We start from the raw sequence: 19,713 nt of genomic DNA on the forward strand, positions 1-19,713 counted from the left end.
GAAGTTCATTGTAACTGTTACCCACTTGCTCATCTCCCAAGACCAACCCTTCAACTGACAACAATTGAAGGGTGGTCAACAGTTGAAATATGATCTTCTGTTCTATCTGCAGAAACAAAATGTCCCAACACTTTGAAGAATAGTTCAGAAAACAATTCCACTTTTATGGAGACTTCCTCCACTCACTCTGCAGCTTAATTCCCCACTTTTCCTTATAGACATTGCAGAGCAATGGAAGTGTCAATGAAAATTCAATAATCAACTTAAGAAGAATAAAAAGGGAATTTTATTTGAGCTAAACCGAGGATTATAACCAGGAGACAGGTCCTCAGAAAACTCTGACAACTGTTCTACTTGTTAGAAGTTGAACAGTCATATGCATTTTTGAGACAAAGGATAGTACATCAACATGACATGCTGATATTTTGTGTGAAGTTCACCAAGGTTATACCTAGTCCATAGAAGCACATACAAAGCAAGCATACAGTTACCATACTCCCTACAAAACTGGTAAAGAATGCTATTCTTTTAAGAAAAGGAAAGAGGGAAAAAGAAAGAGGGAAAAAATGATCTTTATGGTGGAGCAGTCACTTCCATCTTTGAGGTACTGTGGTTAATGTGCACACTGCACATTAAGGAGGGAGGAGGGCCAAACAAACACACAAGGAGAATTTTATGTTTAATTTTTCTGCCCTACTTTAATATACAAATTTTATTTCATCAAGAGACAGACCCTCTTTTTCATATGCTTCTATATTCTGCACAACAAAGCCTTTTTCCCAGGCCCAGATCACAGACCTCAAATGGTAAGGCCAGCTGGGTCATGGTAGAGATGTCAACACTAGATCACTCCTTAATTCTGTTACCAAATCTGCCTTAACCTTCACCCTTCTGCTTCATCAGGCTCCAGGAATAACTTTATGAGGATGCTTCCAGCCAAGTGGCCTTCAATAGATTGCCTGATATGTACCATTGAGATAGTGTTACTGGCTATGGAAGCTATGGAATATTCCAGGTGAAGAATTTAGCCATCTCTTCTAAAGTCTAAAAATCTTCCTAACTCTCCATGTATCCATCGTGAAAGCGATTTACGTATACAAGTGGAAATGGTTTACAATTAAATACTTGTTTATCTACCCAGTGCTTATCATGTGGCAGGCACCATGCTAATCTCACTTCAGTCGTGAGTTCTGTCCTAAGGAGGTTGATGGAAGAATGAATCAAACAGTTCAATGGCAATTACAGTATAGTGAGATATATCCCCATTGAAGTGGAGGGTACAGTAGACCACACTTTGATACTCAGCTCAGACTGAGTGGAGATAGGAGGTGGGGAAAGACTTCCTGGAAGGAGTGATAGCCAGACTGAGCACGGAGGAGATGTAGGCGAGATCCAGACAAGAAAGTGGGCTGGAGATGAAAGGTTGTTGTTGAGCCATGAAAGATGTGGGGATTCTTGGCCTCCAGAGGAGAGGAGTTCAATCCGGGGCCAATGATGAGGCTTGATTGCTCAGAGCTTTTGTGTAATAAAGTTTTATTAAAGTATAAAAGAGATAGAGAAAGCTTCTGAAATAGACATCAGAAGGGGGCAGAAAGAGTGCCCCTTTGCTAGTCTATAGCCGCATGTTTTATGTTTGTTAGGAAGCTATTGATCAGATAAGAGAGACACCTCAGGGCTGAGTTTCACCGGGCCCCTCTCCCACAATATGCATTTTTGAGATAGGATGGCATGAGATGTGTCCTCCCCCAGCCATAAAACAATTGATAGGAATACTGGTTTGTTAAGCTATTATCAGCCCAAGGTTTGAGAAAAGCAAAAAAAGTTAGTCTTAGGTGGAACCATTTTAAAGAAAGGCAAATTCCATAGCAAATGCATAGTTTCATTAACATAGCTTAAGAAAAACATTTCCATAAGAAAAACGCTTTGGTTAACTCAAGATTTGAGAAAAGTTAAGTTCAGGTGGAACCAATGTCATCGTGGCAACACAGAATTTTAAGAGAAAAAAAATCTGACACTAGCAGGCCATTTCCTCCTTTTGGAGATGCCTGGCCTTCCTGCCTGTTACCTTCTCAAAGAGAGAAGTAGAAGAGGTGCTCCAGGCAAAGGGGACAGTGTGTGGTGAGGAAGAGGATGCTCAGTTTGGGTAAGTGGAAGCAGTAAGAGAATAGAGTGTGCAGATCTTGACATTCTTCTTTGGAGATGACCATAGGCATCCTCAGTATTTATGGCATCATGAAAACCATAGGTGGACTTGATTTGACAGCTGATACAGCTCAGATATTTCATACTTTCTTTTTAAAAGATCATACCAAAGCAGTATGGGTGGAACTTGAATTAAAAGTTATGGATTGAGTGGGGCCTCTAGCTGGGCTGCTGAGGTTCTCTATGGGGTCGGATCCTTCCGACCCAAGGATCAAACCCTGGTCTCCCGCAGTAATTGAAAGTAATTGTTCTAGATATGATCTAGGTGTATGCACAACATAGTCTAAAAAACTGTGGCCAAAAGGGACAAAGTAAAAATAGAATGAGATATATGACATAGCGGCATTTATGTAAATTAAAAATGTATCTAGTGAAACCAAAAATGTGTTTTTACAAAAACACACAGCAAGAAAGAAAAGGATGATCTTTCCAATGATTTCTTAAGGGGGAGTGGGAGATGAGAATTAAAAAATTGAAGAAAGGCAATTAAAAAGGAATCTATAAATAAATAAAACAAAAGAATGGCCCTGTAGACATCAGTGAAAGGAGTAACTTTTATTCAACTCCTTGAATGTAAAGGAGAGAGGGACAGACAGCTAGAGACAGGGAAAGGAGATTAAAATGATTAGATCTTAACTTGTGTTCTGGGTGCAAAGTGCTTTCATTTTAGAACTTGGCTAATTTCTTGTCTTTAATATTTAAAATTTTTATTTTGGATAATTTATTTAGGAAAAAAGGAAAAACAGATTAGTCCACGGGGGAAACGTGGGGGAAGGCTGGTGATACACACAACCGTGTGACCGATTCAAAAATGTAGGCAATGTCAGGAGTGGGATTCGAACCCACGCCTCCAGGGGAGACTGCGACCTGAACGCAGCGCCTTAGACCGCTCGGCCATCCTGACTTGCTGTGGTGTAGCTCCCCTCAAATTTCATTTCAATGTCTACATGAACGATAGTCTTTTTTTTTTTTTCCTTTTTCTGAGGATGCGGAAATTTTTCAATTAAAAAAGGCAACCACCAGTTTACGTACGGCCCCGGACGCCGACCCCGAGTGGAAACACGGAGTCAAGTGCCGGGTTGCGGGGGCCGCCGGGCAGTGTCTTCTGAATGAACGCGTATTCGATTCCAGGCTGCAGCCGGCGGGGCGGCGCTGGGCTGGGTACCCAAGAGTAAGGGAAATTTCTCTCCACTCTCGACAGAATTCTTGTTTATATAATGGCACCCATATTACTGAAATTGCCTTACTTAAACTGACCTGCTCCTGGGAAGGCTTACGCTATTGAGTTTGGTGCTTGCTGGGGCCCAGCCCTCGGGTGCTCATTAACTCCTCCCTCCTTTCCTTTCTGTCCACTAGACCCTGGAGACCCATGTAAGGGGGTCCCAGTGTCTTGCTTCTTGATTTGAAATTTTCTAGCTGTACCCTGAAGATTTGTGGACTTTTCTGAATGGATGTTATGCTGCTCTCAAAAAGGAGGCATCAAACTAAAACCAGTTCTGCCTTTCTCTTTCTACAAGTTTGTCACTCTATCTTCCCTTAATTCGTAAGGTTTTCGTACATCTGTGTTTATGTCCAGCAAAGCTTGAACCTCAAAGACTTTCCAACTAGTTTGAAACACTCCTCAAAAAGTATTTAGTTTAAGTCTTTTGAACTAAACAATACAGATTCTTTTTATTTTTTAAAGGAGAGGATGAACCCAAATATTGGTATCGGTTATATTTGAGTGAGATTTGGGATCATTTTTACTTTTTAAAATTAACTTTCACATGTATTCAAGGAAAAAGACTATTTCCATTTTAAATTTTAAAGTGGCATTTTAAATTTTAGAGTGGCAAGAGTAAAGGCACATATAGTTGAGAGTCGACTCGGAGTTTTCCAGAGGGCAATTTGAGGAGACCTGAATGTTGTTTGGAGGCAGAAGGAGCAGATGAATAGGGATATGCAGAGAGATGTCACGGAAGAGCCGTTGTTGATTAGTGATGATAGGAGTTGCACAGTTATTTTTCTCTTAATGTGAATATCTGAATCTCTTTTAAAGAGAGGCAGACCCTTTCAAACATGTGATGACCAGAGTTGGCTTTTGGTGTGTGAAATGAAGTCCTGTTACTATTATTTCAAGAGCATTTGCATTTTTAAGGCTGGTCTTTAGCTGTGGGGTGAAAGGTTTTAGTTTCTGGTTTAAAAAGAAAGTGAGGCCTTGGAAATACTGCAGTTAATTATTTGCAATGGTGGAAGAGGCCTTTCTGGACCTTCTGAAACCACAGCATCACTGATTCTGCTTCAGGTCATTAAGACAGTCTTTGACGAAGCATCAGCAAGGCCACCTTTCTTCTCTTTCGGAAGATTTGAAAATAAAGCCAGAGCTACCAAGACTGTTAATTTCCTCCTCCAGGCACTGGTATCTGGTGCCAGATGGAAAGGAAACTGCAAGGCTTATCACATAAGTTCAGAATCTACTGCCAGCTCAGTACTGTGTTTGGTAACCATTTTCCTTGAAGACCATGAGGAAATAGGAAGGTGAGGGCAGTTGCAGAGCTAATTGAAACCTCTGACTATTTCTCTTTCTACTCTCAGAGAGGGGTTCCTGTGGCAGCCCCATTTATTTAGGGTGAGATTTTATATATACATTTCAGGATATGCATTGTACATTAAACTGGCAAAACAACTACTTAAGATTCTCATGTATTTTTTAAAGAAGTTTGGACTTTTTAAGCATAAATGAATACTTTGAAAGCGAGGTAAATGGTGGTCTTCTCTCAGGAGTCCAATGTAGGGTAGGGTGAATACAGCTTGAGGAAGGGGCAAGGAAAGGAGGATCACCTAAGTTTGTTTGTTTTACCAGTTATGAGTCATCACCAAATATTTCCTCCAGAGGCTAAGGGTGGGTAGCCACTGGCACTGTGGCCTTTTTGTAAGTAGCTGGCCCTTCCTGGGACAGGAGGCCCTGTGCTGCCTGCCCTAGTGAGCCTACTGCCATCAGGTCTGGGGATGGGTCTTGGATAAACAGAACCACAGTGCTTTGACCCACTGCATTTACACACAGGTTTCTTCTCTCTGTTTTGTGTCAGTTCCATTTGTTGGATAAAGAAAGGGAGGTGCAGAAGCTGTTTTCAACAATCAGACAGACTTATTTATTAGGTTAAGACCATGGGTGACATTGATCCTGGAAAACCCAATGGAAATGGAAGGTGGGAGCCTGGACAAGACACACATATACAGGAAAATGCAAATATAAACAAATGCAATCAATCTAGCTGTGCTGAGCACAATGATGCAACTTTCGGGGTACCCTGAGGAGAAGCAGCAAGTAGGAAAGTTGGGTGGGGAGAGAGTGATTCGTGGCTCAGTATGGAAGTGGATGGTGGTTAAACCTAATTAAACCACATGTTGGTGAGACATGGCCACTGGCCATGAGACAATGGCCAATAAAGTGGTGATATCACTGAAAGATGACGCCTGAAAATGCCTCTGAAGTGGAGAGATTCTAGATCAAAAGGAAGAAGAGAACCAGCAACTTGTGGAATCAGCAAAGTGAGGTTGGAAAGAGCCCCTTTGCATTTTGTTTAAAATTCTCTCCTCTCTCATTCTATCTGACCTCCTCACCTTCTTTACTCCCCTTCCCATTGCTCAGATCCACCCTGTAGGAATGACTTAGAAAAACTGAGATGTGGGCCCTATAACTCTAGGGACAAGTCAGAGGTCCATCGCTGGCCTGAGTTCACCTCATTTTCCTCTATCATGATGTCCCCTCCAAGTTCCTTTATGGGATTTCCGCCACTGGTTTTCCCTTCCCAGAACCCTTTGGGTTTTCTGCTTCCTTAAAACCTATTCTTCTATAACCCCTGTCCTGGGCACCAAGATGTTTCTGTCAAAACCCCATGCCGACCTAACTCCATCTTGATGCCCGAACTGCAATTCCCTCTCTAGAGGATTTGGCCTCTGGGATGGGAGACCACAAGAAGCAGTTTGAGTCACCTCCCTGCCCCTTGACTATTGTTACAGAAACAGATTAGGAAGGGCCTATTCCTCACACTCTATCAGCAGCAACACAACCTTCTCAAGATTAATTAATCCCTACCCAACAGGAAGAAACAGGGGCTGAGTAAAGCTGGCAGATGAAGCCCTGGGAGTGGTGGAAGAGGGGGTTAGAGTAGAGGGAAAGAGCTGAGCTGGAGTATTTCTTAAGGCACCCCTTGGCTGGGCTGGAGAGGGATTAGTTTAGAATGGAGGGTTTCTATATCCCCGGAGACAGAGTCCTCCCCCATGGGGGACAGTGGGATCTCCTTCGAAATGTCCTTGGCATCAGCAACTACTGTGACTCCCTCAAGCCCATCAGTGATTGGGCAGATAGTCAGGGGCTTTTTACCACAGGACCACAAGCAGAAGAAGGGCCGGAGGGGACCAGAGAAAGAGGACTTGGAGAAAGTATAGATATGGGATCCATCAGTCATGTTGTAGAAGAAGATGTCTCCTGATTCATAGTCAAGGAAGACCCCAACCCTGCGGGGGGGTCCAGCCAGAGGGAGAGGGGTCCGCAGTGGGGTGAGAGCCCAGTACCCATTTCCATACAGCTCCACAGCCCAGAACCCATTCTCGGGAGTCATGGGGTCAAATCCTTTCTTCGTCACATTCTCCCTACACACCCCAACTGCCCAGTCCGTCCTGTCTCCCACCTCCACCTCCCAGTAATGTCTCCCCGAGGTGAAGGCCTCACGACCCATCACACAGGGCCAGGAGTCAAATCTCTCTGGTTTCTCAGGAAGTTTCTGACGTGAATCTTCCAGTCGGACAGATTTTGAATCTTCATACAGAAAGAGGTGGGGGTGGGCGGTATCTGGATCCAGAGTCACGTCCACTAGAGGCAGAGAGAAAGTGAGTCTGAGTATCAGTGAATGTCACTGATGGTTGAAAGAACCATCCTTTCTTCTCTGAAGAAGTGGAGACCTGCTCTAGCAGTTGACAGGTCTTCTCAGGAAGGGAACTGCTTGGCCTGCTCAGCTGTCTCTTATCCCCTCTTCCATCCACAGCCATAGGGTGATGTATCAACTGACTGTCCCCAGTACCCCATGGGACCCTGTCAGAGGGAGCTTGCCTTCTAGCCATCTTCCAAGGATCCTTTATGTGCCTCAAGGATAATGTTGAGGCCATTTGCCATCACCTTTCCCCTCTATATATTAGTGGTTTTTATTTCCAAGTATTGGAGGACTTTGAATACCCGCAGGGTAGCACCTCAGAGCCCTTAAGATATTCAGAGTCACTGACCTGCATGCAACGTAGCCTTTTTCCATTCTGTAGTGAGAGAGGGTGGGGGAGGGGATAAGAGTGTTATTGACATGTTTTATAATAAGAGACAGACAACTTTGTGGATGAAAAAAGAACAAGAACATAGAACTTACTGAGCTCTTCCAGGAGTTTCTCTGGAAAACAAACAGAAATACCTTAATGACCTTCTAGCCTGGGTGTGAGGCGGGGAACAAAACAGGTGTGAGAAACAGATAAAGGAGAAACCGTTTAATTCATAACTACCTGATTATTGAGGCATTATCAACAAATGAAGAACAAGGATTTTGTTTTGTTTTCTAAGAAATATGCAGGAAGTTCCTACTCACTTGGTATCAGATCTTTAATCATTACTGAGAAACCAAGTTAAAAATAAGGATAGAGTCTGAAGGTTAATAATGAATAAACATCAGGTCTATTATCTCAATTAGAATTGCTTTTGACTCATCTTATACCCAAACCTCCGTTATTCTTCATATTGGATGCCACTAAATTCAGGAGCTTTATAATCCCCTCTGATTTTTAGAATTCTGGAATCAATTATCTTCCTATTGGCAGTCATCCTAAAGGACTTGGGTTCGATCTCATGTGGAAGCACTCCTGACAAGTAGACTGGGATTCTATGACTTACCTTTAGAGCTGAATTCATTCCTCCTCTGTCTGGATCTTTCCTTGTATAGTCTCCAAGTGAAAAATATGGACCCAATTGTGAGAAGTCCTAGGACCACCAAGATGACAGCCACAGCAACCAGCCAGGGAGTCAGCCTTGGGAAGAAGGAGGCTAGAACAAAATCCCCAAGATGGACATTTGTTGAGAAACTCAGAGCAGATCTAGCTCCTCTCCTGATTCCAAAGGGGGCTGGAAGAGAGGATGATCTGGACCTCTCACATTCCTCCCATGGCAAGAGAGTCCCTCCAATACCACTCTGAGGTTTTCAGATAAATTTTGGTCTTAGGTAAGAGAGAGCAGAGAAAAAGAGGAATGAAGATGAAGAAGAGTCATTTAGGGACAGGACCTGTGGAATAAAGAATATAATGGACCAATTCATGTTATCATGGAAATTTCTTCTTAGCCATCAATGGAGGATGGGAGCCAAGGGGATGAGGGAAGTAAATAAGGAAGGGGAAATATCACTTCTGTGTGCAACAGAAGGGGACTCAATGACCCAAGAATAAGGAAAAGTTCCTGGAGGAACCAGAGGTAGAGTGTGAAGACTCTGGAAACTTAGAGCTTTAGCATGGGATAGGGAGGAGGGGGAGGTAAGGGTGGAAAGAGGAGAGCTAATTTAGCTAGATCCAGAAGGCTCTGAATCAGGAAGACCACACCCCTCAGAGACAAAGGTTTTCCAAGATAAATCTCCTAAGAAAATCTGGAAGACTTTCCTATCTAAGATACATCTTCTAAGATGAAAAATCTGGAATGTCTGTGAGATCTAGGTATAAAACTTATGCCTTCAGAATCTCTAGTGAAGTTGGTGGGGCTCAGCGGGCAGGAGTTCAGGTGGGGAAAGTTTAAGGTGAGGAAAATAGACAAGTCTGCCAGGAGGTTGTGGCTGGGCAGATGTCCCATGTGATGTAACCCTGAAACTGTGTCAAAAAGGAACCTAGCACCTGTTTTACTGACCTGGTATGGAAATCTCTACTTCTTTCTCCTGGCCAAGAAGGAGGTTCCGGATACAGCAGGACATATTCTTCATGGAGGTGTCCCTGATGATCACTGAAGCTCTCACAGTAAACAAACCTTCTTCATCAGGATTCCTGGACTCTGACATGGATGGAAATTCTTCTCCCTTGTGAGTTCGCCACTGTACTTGGGGCTCTGGGTACCATCCCACTGAGGTGCACTCCAGCTGGATCTCTCCGCTCTCTTGAACTTCCATACTAATGTGAGGATCAGAGCCCAGAGCTATGGAGAAAGAAGGCACCTTACTCCTTTAATGGACACCCTTCTGGGAGCCTTATAACCATAGGGCTATATAGTTTGAGAAAGAGAAGGCCAAAGGAACTGGAAATGAAAGGGACCCATCTCCATGTTTTACTACACAAGGGAACTGAGGTATCCATAAAAGAAGATATCTTATCAGAGATGAAACAACTATTGGCTTAAAGTCATATTCCAAGTCATATTCCATACATTGTGTATATATGTGAGAATGTGTATTCTTTTCATAAAAGGGCCATCATTTTCAGCAGATTCTCAAAGGTGTTTATCATTCGTAAAAGGTAACAATGACAGTTTTATGCTATCAAATCTCCAGGGCTTTATAACCAATCTTTAAGAAACTTCCTTAAAAAGGAAAGATGAATTATATATGATGCTACCATGTGGGACACCCTGCTATGAAACAGGGACCTGCATTTCATCCAGATATTTTTCAAACTTCATCTTTATTTGAATATATGCATAAAAAGCAATATACATTGCACAGTAATATTTTACAAATATATAATGCTTTTAAAATTGACAAAGCAGTTTCTCATATTTCAGGCATGAGGGATCTTAGTTCCCTGACCAATGCCCCCTGCATTGGAAGTGCTGGACCGCCAGGGAAGTTCCTATATTGATTTTTTTTTTTTTTCTTTTCATTCTTGCAAAATCTTGTTCGGCAAGTTTTACAGTAGGAAATATAGCTCAGAAAGAAACTTGCTTGGTGCCAGGTGGGAAAATCAGACTTCAAAATATACTTTGTTCCTGAGTGTTTACCATTTCCTTATAGTTTCACTCTGAATTCTGGCTTAAAGCAAAAAAGAAACAAAACCAAAACTTTTGTAGGTAGGTCAAGACCCTTAACAAGCCACCATGTTCTACAATCTCACAAAATCAATCTTTGGGTACTAAGCCACCAAGTAAGCATTGGGGTTGCTCACTACAGCCTTACTGTAAATGGTGAATAGCAGACACAGCTTAAATGCTCAATTTTGGGCTTTGACCAAGCAAATTATGATGCACTAATAGAAGAGAATGTTATACAGTCATTACTTCTTACACTTATTTAATTATTAACATGGGGAAATGATTATCTTACAATTGAGAGAAAGAAGCAGGACATCGTGGAAACAAACTTCCCAGAAGAAAAATCACTCGCTGCTCCCTGTCTACTCAGCTCAAACCCTCTTCCTACTTATCTCCTACTCTAGGCCTGCCAACCCCTTCCAGCCTAAAACAGATTTGGGGAACAAGTCTGATGGTTTCTAAAGTAACAGAGCCACAGGAAAATATTATCTCGCATGGAGTGACTGGAGAAAGTCAAGACCCATCCACTCACCAGCCACCTTCAGATGCACGATGGCCTCTTCGTAGTTTTCGTCCTGCCTGAAAAAGCATCGGTACTCCCCATCATCAGAGGCTTTGACCTCCTGTAGCCTCACAGCGACGCTGCCCTCGGCGATGTGGTCCTGCACCAGCGACACTCTTCCCCGGTACTCAGCCATCTCCTCTCCCTCCTGCTCTCGCCCTTCTCGGCTCACGAACACCGCGGGCGAGACCTTCTCCCGGAACCAGCGCAGCTCCATGCCCTCGGCGCTCACGTTGGGGGAGAGGCGACAGGGTAGCTCTGCATCTTCACCCACCACCGCCAGGATGGGCTCCGGGGGTCCGATCACATCAAAGCGAGCTGCCAAAACACCAAGAGAGTCGGACGGAATGTGGAGGTGGGAGTTGAGGACTGATACAGACAAGGATCCCAATGAAGGGCACTCTCCCACTACAGCTCCAGGAGTCCATCTGGGCCCTTGGGGAAGTCGCTAAGGACAGCCAAATGGGATTGCTTACAATTACTGAGAAATTTCAAGCTTGTAGGCTAGAAATTATCCTATAATTGAGAGAAAAAGACAGGACATCATTGAAACAAAGTTCCACCCAGAAAGATAATTCGAGGCTCCCTCTCTACTCAGCTCAATCCCTCTTCCTACTTACCTCCTAGTCTAGGCCTGCCAACCCCTTCCAGCCTAAAAAGGATTTGGAGAACAAGTCTGATGGTTTCCGGACCTACCAGAATCCAACTTGGGCAGCTGGAGGAGAATGAAAATAAGCAGACACCCCGGGAGGCAGGAGTTTGGAAAGACTGCCATCTCCAACCTTTCTGGTCAGCAAGATGCTGGTGGGCTTGAGTTTGTCGGGAACTCCAGCCTAGGAGAGATGAAAGAATAGGCAATAACTAGGGGTTATTGAGACACTGTGCTCCAGCATCCTCCCAGCAGTTCTTTTCAACTGGGAAAGCATCATTTGCACCTTAAGCTTCCTCCTCTCCTTCTGCGAAGGATAGACTTTCAGTCCAGGCTGCCGTCAGCACACATCCACCTACCAACCTAAGGTTAGCCAGTCTTGTCTGTCCAAAACAGTAAAATGGGCCCTAAGCCCCGAAGAGAGTCTTAGGAGAAGGCAGTTGTGATGCATAGTACCCATTAACGGTTTCATATATTATAAATAGACAAGTCTTGGAGCCACTGTGTCAAAAAAATCTTTTTTCAAACACAATAATTTGACATCTGCTTTTAGCAATGATAATAAAGATACAGTGATGGAGGCAGAGATGGAGACCAGGGAAATAAGCAGGAGCAGGAAAGAAGAAAGGCTGGAGGAGACAGAACAAGAAAGGGGAGCTGAAGAGAGCTAAAGGGCTTGAAGAGTAGGGGGCCTGGGACTAGGGAGGAAGGAGCCCGGCAAAGAGAAAATGACTCTGGCTGCTGGCTCTCTTGGGGGGTGAGAATAATCCCAGATACTGACCTCTGATGTTGGAGGAAAAGGCACCATCAAGCTTCTGCTACCAAATGAGAAAGGTGGTTGTGGCCCCATTGGCAAAAGTTAAAGGAGAAGGAAGGGGGAAGTACTCTCAGGAAAGCCTGCCTCCCCCCACCCTTCCACCCCAACACACTCCCTCCTCATCCCTGATGTATTTACTTTGGGGGAAAAAAAGTTCCAGAGAGGAGAAGGGTCTATGGATTTGTGGTCTTCAGTTTAGAAATTAGGATATGCATTGATAATCTGTTTACAGAAGGGGACAGAGTGAAAAAGAAAGAGGATTTAAGAAAACACTAAAATAAGATGCAAAGCCTTGGGCCATCTCCAAGCCTCACTTTTTTAATCTCTAAAATGGAAATATTGTTAATAATACCTTCTTTGGAGTACTGTTGCAAAGATTAAATGAGATTAAGTATGTTAAGTGCTTAGCATATAATAGGGATTTAGAAGAGGGGAAGTTGTTATTCTATTATTATTTATATGAGCTGAAAACTAAAGATAGGCTGAGAATGCATAGGTATGACTCAGTTTTCAGGGCCCAGAGTTGCCTCTCTGCAAAGCTACCTCCCTAAAAGCAATTTATGAGGTCTACAACTCCCTGTTTTGGGTTAAACCCCTTATTGTCATAGAAAACATTTTAAAGATATGTATTTTTAAAGGTAGAAATCATTCATAATGTCAACAAGTAATGATAAACTCCAGTGATAGAACTGATGATTTCTATAATTTGATATACTTTTATATAATTTGGGCTTCCCTGGTAGCTCAGACCATAAAGAATTTGTTTGCAGTTCCAGAGATCAGGATTCGTTCCCTGGGTTGGGAAGATCCCTTGGAAAAGGGAATGGCTACCCACTCCAGTATTCTTGCCTGGAGAATCACATGGACAGAGGAGCCTGGCAGGCTACAGTCCATTGGGTCACAAAGAGTAAGATGTGACTGAGCGACTAACGCTTTTATGTAATTTGCAACACTGTTAATAGCTATATTATATCATATTGAAGGTTCCTATAATTCCTGAGATCATGGCACATCTTGGGTTTTTTGCCTATTATAAATAGTGCAATTTATATACAAGTCTTTGTCCACATCTTTGTTAACTTACTGATACACTTTCTGCTGAATTCCCAGAAATACCATCATTAGGCCAAAGGGTATGAACATACTGTCAAACCTTCTTCCTGAAATGTCAGTCCAATCACACCATCAGTGGAAATGTCCTTCTCACCAGCACTGAGGTCTATTCTTCCTCCTCATCATTAATGGGCTGGATGAAACTGACCAAATTATTACTTTATTATGCATTAATATGATAGTGAGGTTGGTCATTTTTCATATTTATATATTTTAATATATTCTGGAAGTAAACTTTTCAAGTAATTGTCTCTTTTTTTTTTACAGAGTCTGGTGCTTTTTTTAAAAAAAATCAATATGTGTGAATTTTTTAAAAATTGAAAACATCAGCTCTGTATTATATTTGTGGCAAAAACCCTTCACCATTCATTTGTTCTTTGCCTTTTAATTGAGACTGTGATCAAGACCAACAAAAGAGAACTGCTCAAAAAAGAGAAAAGAAAAGAAAAAGATATTTGCTTCAGTGGATATGCCCGAGTGCCAGGAGAATCAATTTTCTCAAATACAAATCTGATCTTGTCACTTTTTGCTTAAAAATGTCTGCATGTCTGCTTAGTGACCCCAGCATCCAGTTCAAGCACCTTAATTTCATCAAGAAAATGCTATAAGATCTAGTGGCCTTCCTGCTTCCTTTCTCTTTGCCTTTTCTACCTAGTCTCCCAGCATTGGCTAGCTCATGTGAGAAACACTTCCAAAGTCTTCAGTCTTATCATAATGTTTAAGGTAAATTAAAACATTTTACTGCATTAAATGTGAAATTTCAAAAGAAATGCGACTCTGACTAGACTTTACCCCCTCCAACTGAAATCGACTCTCCAAGAAGATGGGCCAAGTTTGTCCTGTGACATGGACAACTTCCTGATCTCTTTGCTGGCACGAACGTGACCTGAATCCTGCTCTGAGATGCACATGCATTTATTTTTGTCTTTTGTTTCCAAGTCTCTCTTCCCCTCCTAAACTGAGCCCTTTGAGTTCATACTCTCTGATCTCTTATCAGCATATAGACTGAAGTAGAATTTGCAGCTTAAATCACACCAACCGGTCCTTGGCTTTCCTAGTTTGAGATGTACCCGCCTCATTTTCAGCTTTCGTTTGTGCTTAACTTTTACAAATATCACTGATGAGTTTCCTCTCCTTAATTCATTCTGATTAGACTTCTCTCCCTTGCTCTGCATTGTCAAAATATCTAATAATAATTTGGGAAGAGGGGAGGGGTAAGAACTTATTTTCACCTAAGAGAGCTACATTGAAGGAAAGGAGCCAGGAAATAGACAGCTAATAGAACTCAAGCTATTATGTGGCAGCCAAGGTTCCGGTTGGATAATATCTGAGTCATTTCAACAGAAACCAACAACACTGGACAGGATCTCTGAATTTTCCAGGCTCCATCAGTGAACAGAGATTCTAGATGCCCCCAACTATCATGACTCCCATTGTTTGTGGGTTGCCTTTGTGATGTGGGGCTGCTATGAGCAATGTTCTGCTGTTCTGGAGACTAGACACATAAATTCTTTCTCTTAGACGTGAAACCATTTGGGCTGAAGAATGTGATGTGCTCTGTATAAGAGCAAATTGAATGCAAAAATAGAAGGGCTTCTCCCCACCCCACTCCGCTTTTCGTCACACGCCATTCAAATTTCCTATTATAAACTAGTCAGAGCCAATGATTACACTCACCCTTGTCTTACTTGACCTCCAACTGCATTTTACTGAGGTAACCACTAGCATTTTAAAAAAAAGAAACAGTTTCTATTCTGTCAAGGTCATCCATACAAAGCTTTTTCTTTTTTTTTTTTTTTAATCAATAGTATAAAAAGCTTATAAGAAAATCACCAGTCTCACCCTATGCATCCTCATTCCCTAGAAACAGCCTTTTCAAACGCTTTGTTGCTTTATCCGGTATTTATCTAAGTATTCTCAAGAGGAACAATTTATGTTGCTATTTCTTGATGAATTAATTTTTAGATATTACTTTTTGATGCTCTAGTATGGTCAGTGATGATTTAGTTCTTATGATGGTTGATTTCATGTGTTACCTTGATTGGGCTAAGGACTACCAGGTAACTGGTAAAATGTTATTTCTGGCTGTGTTTGTGAGGATATTGCCAGAAGAGATAAGTATTTGCATTAGTAAGTGAGGAAATTGCTCTCACTAATGCAGGTGGGTATCATCCAGTCCCTTGAGGGCCTGAATAGAACAAAAAGATGCAGGAAGGGCAAATTTGCTCTTTGTTTGATCTGAAACTTCCAGGTCCTGCCCTCAAATGTTGGCACTTCTGGTTCTCTAGCATTTGGACTCTGCCTGGACTTAGATCTCTGTCTCCCCTGCTTCTCAGGTCTTCATGCTTGGACCAGAACTACACCACCAGTTTTTCTGGACCTCCAGGTTACAAAGGGCAGATTGTGGGACTTCTTTGCCTTTATAATTACATGAACCTATCCTTCTTAATAAACCTTCTTTAATATATATCCTATTGGTCCTGTTTCTCTGGAGAACCCTGACTAACACCATTCTTTTAAATCACCAATAGAAGTATGCCATTTTTGTTCAATGTTTCCTATACCATGGTTATGTGACTCTATTTTTATGAAACCAAGTTTTCTATGTAATTACTTTTATTTTCCTGTGCAATTTTTTGTGTGTGTGCTTAGGGGAGATGGGGAAGGGAGGGAGTTAAATGATTGATCTTATTTCCTTTGTTTGGTTTTCTGTGTTCCCATCACAGATTCTCCCCACCCCTTTAACAGCCTCTAAGTACAGTTTCCATAGTCAAACATCTCAGATAATTTATCAGTGCTATTACAACCCCTCCCATTCCCATCCCTCTCAGAGCAGCGCTTCTCTAACTTAAGCAAGCATATGCTTCACTGGAGGGTCTTATTAAAAACAGATTCTGATTTAGATCTGGACTGGGACCAGGTTTCTCCTGGCTGCTGCTGGTCCACAGGAGCTTTATCCTGTTCTTTACAAGGACGCTACAGGTGAAGAGGCAGCTGCTGGCTCTGCACAAATTGTGAAGATGCCCTGGGTGATGATTCTGGCTCAGGGTCTTGGGCTTAAGTCTTTCGCATGTGGCTAAATTGAGCTAAGACAAAGGGCTGGGGGAAACAGGCACATGATGAATAACACCATAGCCTGTGGCTTGTCATGAACTTTGTGGCCAGCCATTTTTTCTCAGGGCACACACTATTGGCGTGCTGGTAATAATTAGATGTGATCTAATGATATGTTGACATTATAATGCTGACACAATTCCCCCATTTATTAAGCCTGTATTAAGTTCATGTGCATTGTGTAGTGATCACTTTGTAATGTACAGAAATATTGAATCACTATGTTATGCAGCATGGACTAACGTGCTTGTTAGGTTGTAGGTCAGTTATGCTTCAAAACAAACAAATGAACCAACTCATAGAAAAAGAGATAGATTTGTGGTTACCAGAAGTGGAGGGGTAGGGCGTAGGGGGAATTGAATGAAGGTGATCAAAAGGTACAAACTTCCAGTTTTAAGATAAATAAGCACTAAGGATATAAGGTACAACATGATAAATATAATTAATACTGCTGTATGCTGCATATGAAAGTTGTAAATAAAGTCAGTCTTAACAGTTTTCATCGCAAGGAAAGAAAACTTTTTCCTTTTTCTTTTATTTTGTATTTGTATGAGATGATGGATGTTCACTAAATTTATCTTGGTGATCATTTCCTGATGTACTTAAGTCAAATCATTATGCTGTACACCTAAAACATATACAGTGCTCTGTGACTTAGAGCTCAATAAAACTAGAAGAAAAAAATTATGTGCATTATAGCACAACAGATTTGCGTATGTAAAGGGTGAGTAGAAAGGAACTGAAGAAGCCCGAGGAAGATGGATTTTTGTGTAGAAGGGCAGCATTCCTGGGGTGGAGTGAGGTTAAACGCGTGCCCCTGCAGCAAGAGTCTGAGGACTGATTGAGGGGTGACATCTCTGAGTCATATTCCTGGAAATACTTTTGAAACAGAGAGTTCCTAGAACAAAGAAGAGACTCAGGAAGGGAATGTATGGGAGCCAATAAAGTGAGATTGGATTGTGCAAGGGATAAATAAGAGGATATAAGGAAGGAGTTGGGGTTACAGGAGTCACTCTGAGTAGTTCCCACAATCCCCCCCACTGACCCTGTCTTTCTGTTACTTGGTGGGATAAAGTCCTCCAAAGAAGGGCTACATTAACCCTCTGGAGGACGGGCTATAGAAAATATGATAACACAGAGTTTAGAATGTTAAAAGCAGGCTATGAATTCATCAGGGCTTTCCTGGTGGTTCAGCAGCAAAGAATCCACCTGCCAACGCAGGAGACATGGATTCAATCGTTGGTTTGGGAAGATCCCCTGGAGAAGGAAATGGCAACCCACTCCAGTATTCTTGCCTGGACAGAGAAGCCTGGTGGGCTACAGTCCTTTGAGTTGTAGAGAGTTGGACACAACTTAGTGACTAAGCAACCAACCAACAATCATGAATTCATTATTGGTCTGATCTTACTTTGAGGTTTTCACAGAGAGGTTTTATAAGAAATACAAGGCCTTCCATGCTACTCTCTTATGAAAAGAGAGGTGGTGGGGGGAGGGGGAGAAATACAAAGTCTTGTTTATAGAACAATGGAGGGAACACCAGAATTCTCCAAATTCTTGTATGAGTTTCTTTGGAAAATTACCCATTAAGATTTGACTTAAAGATGTAGGAAAGAGGATGGAATGTGAGCATGAAATGCACAATGGAGTGACTGTTCCCTTCTGTGAATACTTGATTACTGAAAAATTATAGATACATCATGAACAAAGAATACTTTTTGTTTCAATTTTTGTTCTGAGAAATCTGTGGGAAGTTCCTCTTGGCTTTAGATACTGAGAGATTTTGCTGTATCTGAGGAACTAAAAGTCTAGGGCCAAATTTGATGTGGACGGGAGTGAGCGCTGGAGGCTGATATTGGGGCCTGGCTTGCCTGTGACCATGTTGAAGGCCACCAGCCAAAGCCCACCTGTAGCCTAATGAAATTGGATTTGTTGGTACTTGTTACAGTAGTGTGGATTTCACACACCACGTGGGGCTGGGAGGTGAGGAGTGCATCAGTGAGAGCAGGTGCACTAGATATTACAGGATTTAGGACTGTGTTGGGTGATTTGGGGGAGGTTCAAGGAAAGAAGGGTTTGTTCTGGATGAATGATGTCAGAAAGCAGTGGGCTGTTGTAGGAGTGAATATTCCAATAATTTTTATTAGAAAGTAAAGGAACAGAGTGGGCTAAAATTGCAATTGGTGGGAATTTCCTGGCAGTCTAGTGATTAGGACTCTGAGCTTCCATTGCAGGTGCCCAGGTTTCATCCCTGGTTGATGAACCAGAATCCCACAAGCCTGGCAGTGGGGCCAAAATTAAATAAATAAATTGCAATTGGTAAAGATGTAGCAGTTACTGCAGTTAGCCAAGAGAGGGAGGTGTATGGTCAATTTTGTGGCTTGCTTTGTGTTCTTGTTTTGTTATTGCCTGTGCTGACAAGATCATAGAGTGGATTTGTTTTTGTCTCGCTCCATCACAAGCACAGAATGGTCTTGTCTGATGTGGGTGCCTGTGAGATGTTTAAGTGAAGAACACTATAGCCTCTGCTAGGCTTGTTTCTTTCTTTCTTCCTCAACCAGAGTCTGCATTTTCCTTCAGATCTAAACATATTTGGGGCATTATAACCTTTAGAGTCCCTTCCAACTTTGAAAAATCTGGAATCATATTCCTTAATTTCTAGACTAGGATGACTTTTGAGTGGAAGTTATCTAAAAGGGTATGAAATACCAGCACATGTCTAGAGATAGGAGGAGCACTGGGGATGGAAATACTACTAGAAGGTTTTGAGGAAGATATAGAAATTTGGTGGATCTTGAACAGTGGTGTGAAAGATTGAATTACTAACCTCAGTCCTTCAATCCTCCCGGAATCCTCATCTTTGGTATGGTCTCATCATGGCAAAGTGTATTTCCCCACTTCTTAACTTCGCATTTGGCCACATGATTTGCTTTAACCAGTGGCATGTAGAAATTGACAATATGTCTATTCCAAGACCTCTTGAGATGCCTTGCCTGTTTCCATTCACCTCTTTTTTTTTTTTTTTCTTTTATCTTTTGGCCACAGCATGTGGAATCTTAGTTCCCCAACCAAGGACTGAACTCTCTCCCCTTGCATTGACAGTGCAGAGTCTTAACCTCTGGACCTCCAGGGAAGTCCCCGCCATTCACTCTTGAACACCATAAGGAACTAACTGTCATAAGAAGAAACTGCTTTGATCAGCCATTTAGTCTTAGGATAGGAGACAAGTGGAATAGTTGTCCCAG

The 19,713-nt window shown here is 42.2% G+C and overlaps 1 protein-coding gene and 1 non-coding gene across 2 annotated transcripts; both read right to left on the reverse strand.

Annotated features, from left to right (window-relative positions):
* Positions 1-3,023: 3,023 nt before the first annotated feature.
* Positions 3,024-3,106, reverse strand: TRNAL-CAG (transfer RNA leucine (anticodon CAG)). The gene has a single exon. It is a non-coding gene; the product is annotated as a tRNA-Leu (tRNA).
* Positions 3,107-5,335: 2,229 nt separating this feature from the next.
* BTN1A1 (butyrophilin subfamily 1 member A1) lies at positions 5,336-19,469 on the reverse strand. Its single transcript, XM_061147396.1, has 8 exons — positions 19,296-19,469; positions 11,475-11,611; positions 10,749-11,096; positions 9,107-9,388; positions 8,114-8,263; positions 7,599-7,619; positions 7,465-7,491; positions 5,336-7,057 (listed from the first exon to the last, which is right to left on the reverse strand). The coding sequence occupies exons 2-8, from the start codon at positions 11,551-11,553 to the stop codon at positions 6,384-6,386; spliced, it is 1,581 nt and encodes a 526-aa protein (XP_061003379.1). The 5' UTR covers positions 11,554-11,611; positions 19,296-19,469; the 3' UTR covers positions 5,336-6,383.
* Positions 19,470-19,713: the final 244 nt, after the last annotated feature.

The sequence above is a fragment of the Dama dama genome, chromosome 7 (assembly GCF_033118175.1).
Source record: "Dama dama isolate Ldn47 chromosome 7, ASM3311817v1, whole genome shotgun sequence".
Taxonomy (NCBI): Eukaryota; Metazoa; Chordata; class Mammalia; order Artiodactyla; family Cervidae; genus Dama; species Dama dama.

Bases quoted from the DNA above. Each gene is read 5' to 3' on its own strand.
- BTN1A1 (XM_061147396.1), bottom strand. From the start codon at position 11,553: ATGGCAGTCTTTCCAAACTCCTGCCTCCCGGGGTGTCTGCTTATTTTC. The intron at 8,264-9,106 runs GTCAGTAAAACA...ATTTTGTTCTAG, and splicing joins AGTAGAGATTTCCATACCAG to CCTCCTTCTTCCCAAGGCTG. The intron at 7,492-7,598 runs GTAAGTTCTATG...CTCTCACTACAG, and splicing joins GAAACTCCTGGAAGAGCTCA to AATGGAAAAAGGCTACGTTG.